Source organism: Stegostoma tigrinum, chromosome 24 (assembly GCF_030684315.1).
Source record: "Stegostoma tigrinum isolate sSteTig4 chromosome 24, sSteTig4.hap1, whole genome shotgun sequence".
NCBI lineage: Eukaryota > Metazoa > Chordata > Chondrichthyes > Orectolobiformes > Stegostomatidae > Stegostoma > Stegostoma tigrinum.
Window position 1 is genome coordinate 27574375 of NC_081377.1, and position 10923 is coordinate 27585297.

A 10923-nucleotide genomic window follows, 5' to 3' on the forward strand; every position below is an offset into this window, starting at 1 on the left:
TGCTCAATTTCCCCACAGTGGGGATGTCCCGAGTAATTGAATTAGTCCATTCAAATGGGCTTGTAGTCATCCAGTTTAGCTACTTGGCCTACCAAGTGGATAGCCTCTCCTGATACTGAGCCTGCCTCTGGTAATCTCACAAAGGAGCAAGAACCTGAACATGTATTTCGCTGAAGTCCCCCTCATTTCCCCTTGAACTTGACCTTCACTGGACTGAAGCCTCTGCCTTCTACTAGTTACGTTTGGAGGACTTTTAGTTACATTTGAAGGGAGTCTTCCAGAAGCAGCTTAGGTTTGAATGAAATGCAAAGTGCTCTCTGCCAATGAGATGTCGTGTCTGGCCAGAGGAGGCCACTTAGAGGCCGGAAGTGCTATCTGTCGGAAGATGCGCATTGTAAAATCCTTGCCTGTTCTCACTCGAAGGAGTAGCAGTGAATTTCAGGTTGTGGTTCGGAATACCACATTGAAGTAAAATAAAAACAGCCATTTTACAGACACAAATGACTCATTTGACAGAACAGATAGCGAATGGGACTAAATTTGGTGCCAGGTTTCTGACGCATTTAGAATATTTTCATATTAACTAAGTCCACTGTATCCTAGTTATTTATATAAAGAGTGCTGCCTCTGTCAGTAGCAAAGGGAAGAAATCCTTTGCGATTATAGACCGTCCTGAGGGGCCTCCTGTAAGTATTGGAATATAGATTTCTAAAAAAACTGATGCTATAAAAGACGAGTCAAACCTTAGATTTAGCTCCCTCTAGAATGAAAGATTTCTGGGTGGTTGGTGTACTTTCGCTTGTTACTTTAATGAGATGGTGAGTGCATTAATTTGTCTCCATATCAGACAATATGATGAAATGTTTACTTTTTTTAATCCTGCATTTTTCCCCATATCTCTGATTTAGGAACCAGTGAGGAAAAGTTGAAGAAATCAGAAGAAATTGAGGGCACAGACCCAGCCGAAGAGCATCAGTTTTCAGATGTTGAGGAGTCAGATGATGATGACGACAATGACGATGATGATGAAGAGGAGGAGGAAGAGGAACAGTTTGTGAAATCTTCAGAGATTGCAAGTACCAGTTCACAAACCACTGGGACTGTGTCAACGTCATACAGAGGGGAAACTTCCATCCTGTCACTAGAGACCACTTCAAAGCAGGGATCTAGTTTAACCAGTCAGTATTCATTGACAGGTTACCCCATGTCACCACCTCAACTTCATACTGCAAATCCAATGAAATCCTCAGAGTCAGGCATGGTTCCTGTGTGTCATGGTGTCTCACAGGCAAAACCTGAAGGAAGTATCTCAATGCCACCATTGACATCTGCTGAACAATTTTTACCGATGCAAGGAGATCCTCTGCTGAAAAGGCAGACCATGCTAAGTCCAGATATTTCACCACCAAGAGACACTTCACCTAGAAGGCCATGGTCTCCAAAAAGGGAATCTTCACCTAGTAGCCTTTTATATCCAGGCGGGGACATCCCATCTGGGAAACACACATCACCAGAAAGAGACGCATTGGTTCAAGAGCACTTGTCCCCACCAAAAGAGATGTCCCCTCGGAGACATTTTTCACCAGGCAGAGAATTATCATCCAGGAGCTGCCCATCACCAGGGAGAGGTATGTCACCAAGGAGACGTCTCTCTCCAGGCAGAGAGGTGTCACCAAAGAGATGTCTATCACCAAGGATCGAAGTGTCGTCTGGGAGAGTGTCACCTCAAGCGCGTTTATCACCAGAAAGAGATGTGTCACCTGGGAGAACTTTGTCACCAGGTATGAAAATGTTGCCTTCAAGGTACCTTTCTCCAGCAAGAGAGATCTCTCCAAGGAGACAACCGTCACCAGTACAGAAAGAATCGTCTTTAAGACACTTATCCCCAGTAAAGGATGAATTGCCAAGTAAATGCCTGACATCAAGTTGGCAGAGTGCCCAAGGCTCTTCTTTTCCTGCAAAGCACAGTGGCTCATCTTCATTGGGTCTACCTCCAAGGATATCTAGCAAAGAGCTGGAACAATCTGAATCTAAAATGGTAAGAAAGATAAAGGTACTTCATCAAGTTCTCCCCAGTGGTGAAGAACTGCTTAACCGTTACTAGTACTAGGCACATCTAGTTCAGCTCTGCAATTCCTCTTCTGTCTTTCAGATAATCAAGGCTCAGTAGCAAGTGGCTTTGGGCTAACTCTGAAGCCTTGACTAAAAATCCAGGAACACAAGTTCAAATCTCATGACAGCAATTGTGGAATTTAAATTCAATTAACTAACTAATCTGGAATTAACAAAGCTAGTATCAGTAATAGTAAGCATAAGCATGCCGGGTTGTTGAGAGACCCCACCTGATTCACTGACCCTCCTGAGAGAAGCAAATCGGTCATCCTTATCTGTTCTGTCCTGTATATTACTCCAAATACACAGTAATATGGTTGACTCCTCACTTCCCCTGAAATGGCCTAAAAAGCCCATTAACTGCATTCATTTTATCAGAGCCAACCAGAGATGTGCAGTTAGGACCGGTCTTAAAGCCAAAAACCTACGGAATGATCTTTTGTCTGATCACTCTTGGAATGTGGACATCAATGGCAGGGCCAGCATTTATTGCCCCACTTTAGTTGCTGTCTGGCATTTTTGACTTGTGGCATGCTGGGCATTTCATCAGGCAGTTTAAAAAGCAACCATGTTGTAATGGAACTGAAGGCCAGAAGGGGTTCCTTCGTAAAGGATATCAGCAAACAAGTTGACCATTCATAACTTTCCAACAGTTTTGTACTCACTTTTTTTTGATTTCAGTTTCCCGGTTTTGGGCCTAGTGTGGGAAAGTGGGACTGGTGTAGGTAGTAGAATATTTTGGTGGTACATACTCGATGGGCTGAAAGGCCTCTTCTGTTCGGTATGATTCTATGATGTTCTCAAACTTTGAATTCAAGCTCTCAGCCTATGGTTTAATAGTCCGGTAACATAACCACAATGCCACCATGCCTTTTGTTAGCTACAACCATGCTGAATTTTCCAGACTGTGATGTTGAGTGTTTTCTCAAGAGTCCAGATAAGTAGCGATCAGCATTCACTTTCTGGCAGCAGACAATTTTTTTTGTTAACTTGTTTTCTTTCTGCTTTCCCTTGTCTGCGTTGGAATCAGATGCTGATTTTTACCTTTGAGCACTTTGCAAGTTAAATGCTGAGTCAGCTGATGATAGCTAACATTCTGAGGCACATTTTACTGCAAACTGCAATTTATTCCTTAGCTATGTTTTTGCATAAACATCTGTTTGCACACATTTCCCTTTCACTTTTTTTTTCCTTTGGCATCTCCTGTTTCTGTTCCCTGTTACTTTGACAGCATTTCTGTGAATTGGCCTTAGATGTAATATAATTAAGACCACCGTAATGTAATTACCACCAGTGCTTCCACAATGCTGCTATCGACATGGGCAGCAGTACATGATTGGGAGCATTCCGAGGGAGCTTTACTCTGTATCGAAAAGCACTCAATATGATCCATGTGTCATGAATATGCCTTTGGTTGATTAGAACAAAAACAGCTTCCTCCCCTAACAATGCTCATTGTTACAAACGGTTTACAGTAAAAACACACATGCACAGAAGCCCCTTTCCAAAGCCCTCTTGCTCATACAGACCAACATTTCTTTCCAAATCCCTCTCCATCACTTATTTACTCAGCTGCCTCTCTTCCCAGTTCCTCTCCACCCCAAACACACATTCTAATCCTCTCCCACCTTCACCCCTTTGATCTAGCTGCCAGTGTCTATGAAGTAGAATTGTTAGCCCAGGGAAAGGAGCCCGTACAACAGACAGACCGGAGCAGAACATGTCCAGATCTGAAGCCATCACTCATCTTCACAGCTCAGCTGCATAACCTTCCATTTATTCTTACTCTGCATCCGTAACCAAATTACACTTTCCAGCTTCTAACGTGCCAAGTTAGTGCACAGGCATCTTGAGCTCACTCAGCATTAACCACTAAAATTGTCTTTTGAAATTGAGGAGCATTTTGAGTTCGCCCTCCATGCCTTGCTGTTGGGGAGCATTGATCCAGTGTTTCAAGGCTAACCCTCTCACTACCTCCAGACAGGAATGCTTCCTCTCCACATCCATAGGATGTGGAACATATAACTGTACAGCACAGGAACGGGCTGTTCGGCCCACAACGTTGGGCTCAGCATGACGCCAATTCAAACTAATCCTTTCTGCCTGGCCTTGGTCCATATCCCCCCCATTCCTTGCATATTCATATGCTTATCTAAGTCAGTGAAACACCCCTATTGTATATGGCTCCACCATCACCCCTGGCAACACATTCCAGATGACTCCTACTTCCAGTGTTTTTAACAAAAACTTACCCCTTAAATCTTCTTTGAACTTTTCCTCGCTTGCCTTAAATGCATGTACCCTTAGTTTTAGACATTTCAAATCCTGGGTGGGGGGGAGGGGGGCGCTCAACGCCAAATGTTACCTCTGTGACCGCATTTGAGGGTCCCGACTCACAATGAGAGCTATACATACCATACATCTCAACTATTCCCACTTGGTAGCAGTTTCCACATTCCACAGCCTCTGCGAAACAGCGGACGCTATAAATCAGGAACAAAAACAAAGTTGCTGGAAAAGCTCAGCAGGTCTGGCAGCACCTCCGTTCTGAGGAAGGGTTACCGGACCCGAAACGTTAACTCTGTTTTCTCCTCCATAGATGCTGCCAGACCTGCTGAGCTTTTCCAGCAACTTTGTTTTTGTTTCTGTTTAAAACAGATTCTCATAAATTCCATGTTGGATTGTTAGCAACTGATTTGCATCTGTGACTCCCAGTTCTTGTTCTTCCCACAAGTGAAACTGAGCTTGTACCAAGTTTATCACCTGTAGTGACTACTCGGATAGCATTTTTACAATGCCTTAATGTAGAAAACATCTAAAGGTGCTGCAGAGGTGCAAGGAAAAGAAATAGGCAACATGAGGATGTCAAGAGGGGTTGAAATTTAAGTAGGATCTTCAAAGAATGAGAGGGACGTGAATGCACGATGAGAAATTTAAAGAAGTGCAAGGGTAAGGCTGTGAGCGTTTAAAATTCCAGCACAAGAAGTGTACATTAGAAGGAACCATTAATAATATTTTGCATTGGTCTGGAGTTCTGTGAATATATTTGCCCAAAGAAAAATTCAACAGCCGACCATTAATATTCCAAGGGACTTCACAGAAATGATAATTTGACAGTGAATTGATGAAGGAGATATTGGACCAGTGATTAAAAGCTTGGTCAAGGGAGTGCATTTTAAGGAACATCTTTAATGGGAGTCAAGAGGCAGAGACAGGAATGGAGGGAATCCCAGAGTTTAAGATCTAGGCAGCTGATACACAAATATAAATGGTGAACTGAATAAAATTGTGATATGTAGAAGTTCAGAATTTAGGGAGTATAGAAATAGTAATCAAAAGATAATAAGAAATAACTGTTGTCCGAAAGATGTAATTAATCTTCCCTTCTTTCTCTCCTGTACAGAAGATGTCTAGAATGGGCTATCACAGTATACACGAAGAGCCAAGTACACCATCCCACGCCTTGCATTTTCTTTCTTCAAGAAATACTCAAACTGCACTGGAAGGACAAAGTTACAGTGGGCTGACTGGGACCGCACAAGATTATGTTTTCAGTCATCTTCCTCTGCACTCACAGCAGCTGGTCAGGACACCCTACCCCATGATTCCAATTGGTGGAATTCAGATGGTTCAATCAAGGCCAGGCTGTCATTTAGGCTTGGTGCCTTCTGCAATAGTCTCTCTACAGTCAGGCATTCCTGTGAATCCAACTGCACTTGATTCCTTTAGTGCAACTAGGACAGAGACCACAGTACATTTCGAAGAAGGAGTTTTGCTGAGACCCAAATCAGCCGAAGCAGTGACTTCAAAATCTTTGCCTTTGCCACAGCTTTCAGTTCCTACAGCCCCTGTTGTGACAGTACCTTCTCTTGCTAGAAGTAGTAAACCAAGCGTTACTTTACAGAGGATAGAGACTGTTGAGCTAGAAGAAACAGCAACATACAAACAGGAGGAATACAGGGTACCAATTTATTCTGAACCCAGCACTATCGCCGCTCTGAGCCACTTGGGGCAAGATGCTGGCTCAGCCAGACTGGACAGCCCCAGCACCAGCCACGAGCACTCTCCAAAGCCTTCGACAAGTGGAGAAGGATCTTCAAAGGATGTGAGCAAGAAGCAGTTTGGGTGTTCAGGCACCTACTATGAGTCAGCCTGCACTTTAGCCACCACGCAACCTGCACATCCTTTACAGGGAAGCAGCAGTAGTTCATCAGAGTCTTCAAATCCTTCCCGCTCTTTCCAAACCTGTACTGGCAGGACTGCTTCAAGTGGACAATGTCACCCAGTTAGAACGCAAAGCGGAAGCAGCCCGGAGTATAAAGATGAAGGCTTTGTGCACCTTGATATGCAAAAGGACAATAAGACAGGAAGTTCATAGCATCCACAGCCATGCAGATTCACCTTTTGAAGAAGATGCAGTGGGCATTTGTCAACACTATTTTCCTTCCTCATACTCATGAATGTTGTTCGAACAAAACATTCGCATATATATATATATATTGTAAACATGACCAAAATCATCAGAAAATTCCTGTTTAAAATTGTCCAAGTCCAGTATTATTTAAATGTACACAGTTACTTGTGCCTTTCTCTTATTTTGTGGCTACAGATGTATAGGATGAGAAGGGGGGGGGGGAAGGGTGAAGAGAAAATGATTTGAGGCTGTGAATATTTTTAAAAGCAATGTAATTGATTCAGAGTAGCTGTCTGTTTTTTCATTTGGAATTACTTTGAGTCAAATGACGTGAAACAAAAGGGATTAAAACATTGGTGTGATGATGCACTGAAGACTTATTTTTATATTGATAAAATGTAAACTGCTTGTGTACAGAAATAATTCTATGAAGCATATTTATTGTATTCTGTATTTAATTGTTTATAAATGGCTACATTTTCTCAGCATCTTGGTGGTCTTTCTGTGCGCTTTTTATAGCTTCTGAAGCAGAAATGATTACAAAACAATTGCTTGATTTTGACCATGATTTTGTTTACCCTTTTGCAATGATTGACTCTCAGCACTTAGGCTATCCTGATAAGGATTCTTTCACATTTAACACCTTCTATTAGTCTAGAGAAAACAGAATTTAAAACATTTTAAAACAAGGAAAAATCAGTTGTGCAGCAAAGTTGCACAATATCACAGATTCCAGACTGTGGGGGTCCATTTTGTTTAGGAATATAGCTTTGTAATAAAACACTGACCCAAAAGATCAACCAGTTGCATCCTGAACTACAAATCATGTCAGTACCCTGTGAAAAATCTGCTATTTAATGCTCGAGAGGAGCTGTTAGTCCTACAGTTCCCAAAGCTGTCCGCTACTGAGGGCTTTATTTGTTTCATGTCTGGCTGTGTCGTAGACTAAGTGATAAGAGATTTATTGCCGTAATTAGTCATTTGCCATGTGACTACCAGGATGGTGGTAGGTAAACTATTTGGACCATCATCTCTCTTCTTTATCCAGCAATGTTAACAATTTTGAGATGCAGAACTTTTAAATAATGAATTGAAGATGCGCAGTTCCCAAGTCCAAAGATGCTTTTGGAGAACCTCCTATTTTTACTTATTTTTGATGTTTGTTGTGGCCTTTTTTGGGTGGGGATGGGGAGAGAAAAGCTGAGGACAGTTACTGGTGGACTGTCTTTTCAATAGTGTCTTTTTAGTACCTTGACTTAATTGAAAAAGGTTTTGTCCACAGTCTGCAATACTTTGTCAGTTCTATTGAATGTAATTTTAGATATAAATGTAATCTACATAAAATGCACTTAAAAGCATTTCAGACACTTTCAAGTGGAATATAGGTGATGTGAAAGAGTTCTTAAGTTTTATATTTGCCCTCTGACATTCCATCATTTTGGCTGCACTCAATTGCTTCTGCATAGTATTATTTTAAATATAGCTAGCAAATGCAAAATTAGAAATTCCCCATTACTGCAGTGGTCTGAAGGTTTGCCTGCGTCCGTTGTTTGATTATCAAATCTCATAACCCCTTTTCTCCACTTAATGACCCTTTTCACTTTAAAAATGTTGCCCATTTTTATGAAAATAATTGCTTTTGGCATTGAAATATAATATTCCTTTATAATTATCATGTTTCTACTTGGAAAATGCTCTGTTTACAGCCAGGGAAACCTTATTCCACTGTGCGTGATGAATTCAAAGAGACAGCGTTCTTGTTTCAGAATTACGGAGTTCCCGTGCTGTCTCATTCGGGCTTTGATGCAAGTTTGATCATTGTAGCGTAATGTTACTGTTTAAGGCCAGCTGACTGATTTTCTGAATGAATTTACGTAACATATCACTGACTGTTAATTTTCTTAAGACAAACAAAATGGGTGCATTATTAAATCAGCAGTATTTTCACTTAAATAAGCCTCAGAACCAAGCCTGCATGGTCCAGTGAAAAGGAGCACTGTCTCTTTTTTTTATATTTAAAAAAAATTGATGCCAAAATATTTGGCAGTCTTGAAGACTTTTTAGATGAAAGAAAAAGGAAGATCTTGAATTGTACACTTGCATGATATCAGCAGTTTGGCACTTAATCCCACTTTAATTCCTGTAGTGTTAACGTGAAACCTGTCTTGTTAAATTTGATACTTTTCAAGAATATTAATTGTTCTCCTTTTCAGAGATTGTGTAATAATGTTGTCTGTTTAAAAGAAAAAGTTTATATACATTTTTTGTTAAAAAAGGCAATACATTCCAAAAGACAACTGTAAATACATATAGGTATTCTATGTAATTGGTAAAATTGCCTGTAATTATTTTGAAACACCAATTTCTAGTACTGCACCTTGCAACACTTGTATGGGGTGAAACCATATATAAATGCAGGTAACAAAAGCACAGAGATCACTGTAAAATAAAAGAAAATAAATTTTAAAAAAATAAGAAAAAAAAGGAAGAAAAAAATAAAAGACCTGGAGGTCAGTATTTGATGTCTGTGATCCCTATTGTACACCTACACATCTGTACTGTTAATGGAAATGTTTTTCACAGGTATTCTATTTGTCTTTACCACTGTTCAAAGTTGGTAAAGGAGTTGGGCATATTTTTTAAAAAGCATGTTGGAATAAATTTTACAAACTCGACGCGTTTCCAGGGTTGTCTCATTGCCCTTGCCTCCGGTGTTGCTTGTTTAATCCTCTGATGCTAGGCTTTTTTTAAAGTGTATTAGAATATTTTGAAGGTAGATTAACTGTTTTTGTAGCTCCATGGCAATTCTTGAATGATTATTGGTAGAAATCTGTAAATGCCCCCACCCCATTTCCCAATTTGTAAATGGTGAGGCCAGCTGGTAATGAGACTGCCCCAGTGAATGTCTCACAATGTGGCTGAACACATCCAGAGGAGGAGACCAAAACCTAAGCATCCTGAGGGAAGAAATGTGTGTAACTTGAACTGCTTTGTAGAATGTCACTGTTATGGTCACGAGGGCAGACCCCATTACATCTACAAATTGATGAAATAACAGCCCAAAGCATCTTTGCTACTTTTCCAACAGAGTCCATTATTATCAGTGAGTGCAAAGTCTAGGCTGAGACTTAAGTGCAGCGTTCCTTTGATACTGCACTGTTGAAGATGCCAGTAAATCATGATCTCCACTCTCCTCTGAGGTGATTGTGAAAAATCCATAGTATTATTCAAAACAAAACAAGAAACTTGCCATTGACATGCTGCAACTACCATTTATTCCTCAACTGACATGAAAAACAGACTGATTGTTACCATGTTTCTTTTTCAGACGTTGCAGTTTTGGCTGCTATGTTTCTGACATTACTACAGTTTCTAAGCTTTGAAACAAAAATGTAATTCAGTGATAGCTATAAACCACTATGGGATGTCCTGCGGTCATGCAACGGTGGTACATAAATGCAAGTCTTCCTTTTGGTGTAGAAAGCTGGTTGGTTTACCTATCACAATGACTCAAAGTCAATGCTCAGTTGTATTAGAGAAAGAAAAGTCCCTGAAGTCCCACTCTCTCATTGGGGCTACTCTGTCTAGGCAACACAATGAGTTTGAGAAAGAGACTTTTCTGGTAAGCTGAGCTGGTATGAGAACTGAACCGATGCTGTTGGCATTATTCTGCATTGCAAACTAACTTTCCAGCCAACTGACCCTAAGCAGATTACCTTGGAACTGTTCATTCCTAGCCCAGTGACATTGCCACCATGTCACTACCTCCCCTTTAAGTTTTGTTAAAAGGTTATTCAGCCCTGCAGGGAGCACTTGCTTCAATCAGCGCATGTGTATGATGTACAAAGGCGGTCTCCAAGCTACCCAGTTCCCTCTGCAAGGGTCTGATTATTTTTCCAACCAATGCAACCAACTTCAGAACCCATGGATGTCAGTATGAAATGACTTCCCATCCATAACTTGTTCTTTCCCCACTACCACTAACGTAGCATTCTTTCCTGCTCTACATAGACCTTTTCTGGAGGACTGATGGAAACAACACTCCAACAAATATTTTGATCATGTGCCCACATGCAGATGATTTGGACAGGATACTGAGCAGTGCAAAGAGCTCCCAGAATGATCAGTTAGCAAGGTGTCTCCTGGGTCTGCTTACAGAAAGGTCCAGCTTTTCCCATGCCTCCTCTCTCACCACCCAAGCAACCCAGCACCAGTATCTGCAGAATCGAAAACTCGCTTGTATTTACGTACATCCTGAAGCTATGAAAGACACGATCAAAGCCTTTCGCAGTGGAGTATCAAGTGTTGATGCAATTCCATCCACTTCCTGCCCCACCCTGACTGTCTGAGAAAAGATGTAATGAAGGGACATGTTCCAATCTAAAGAGATGACCTTC

The 10923-nt window shown here is 41.1% G+C and overlaps 1 protein-coding gene across 3 annotated transcripts in view; it reads left to right on the forward strand.

Moving 5' to 3' along the window:
* LOC125465021 (transcription factor HIVEP3) overlaps positions 1 to 9172 on the forward strand; it is a 365357-nt gene extending 356185 nt beyond the window's left edge. For all 3 annotated transcript variants that reach the window (XM_048558059.2, XM_059654309.1, XM_048558060.2), the window contains 2 exons: positions 909 to 2038; positions 5516 to 9172. In XM_048558059.2, the coding sequence (XP_048414016.1) occupies positions 909 to 2038; positions 5516 to 6490 (2105 nt within the window). In that variant the 3' untranslated portion in view covers positions 6491 to 9172. The remainder of the gene's footprint in view (positions 1 to 908; positions 2039 to 5515) is intronic.
* The last annotated feature ends 1751 nt before the right edge of the window (positions 9173 to 10923 follow it).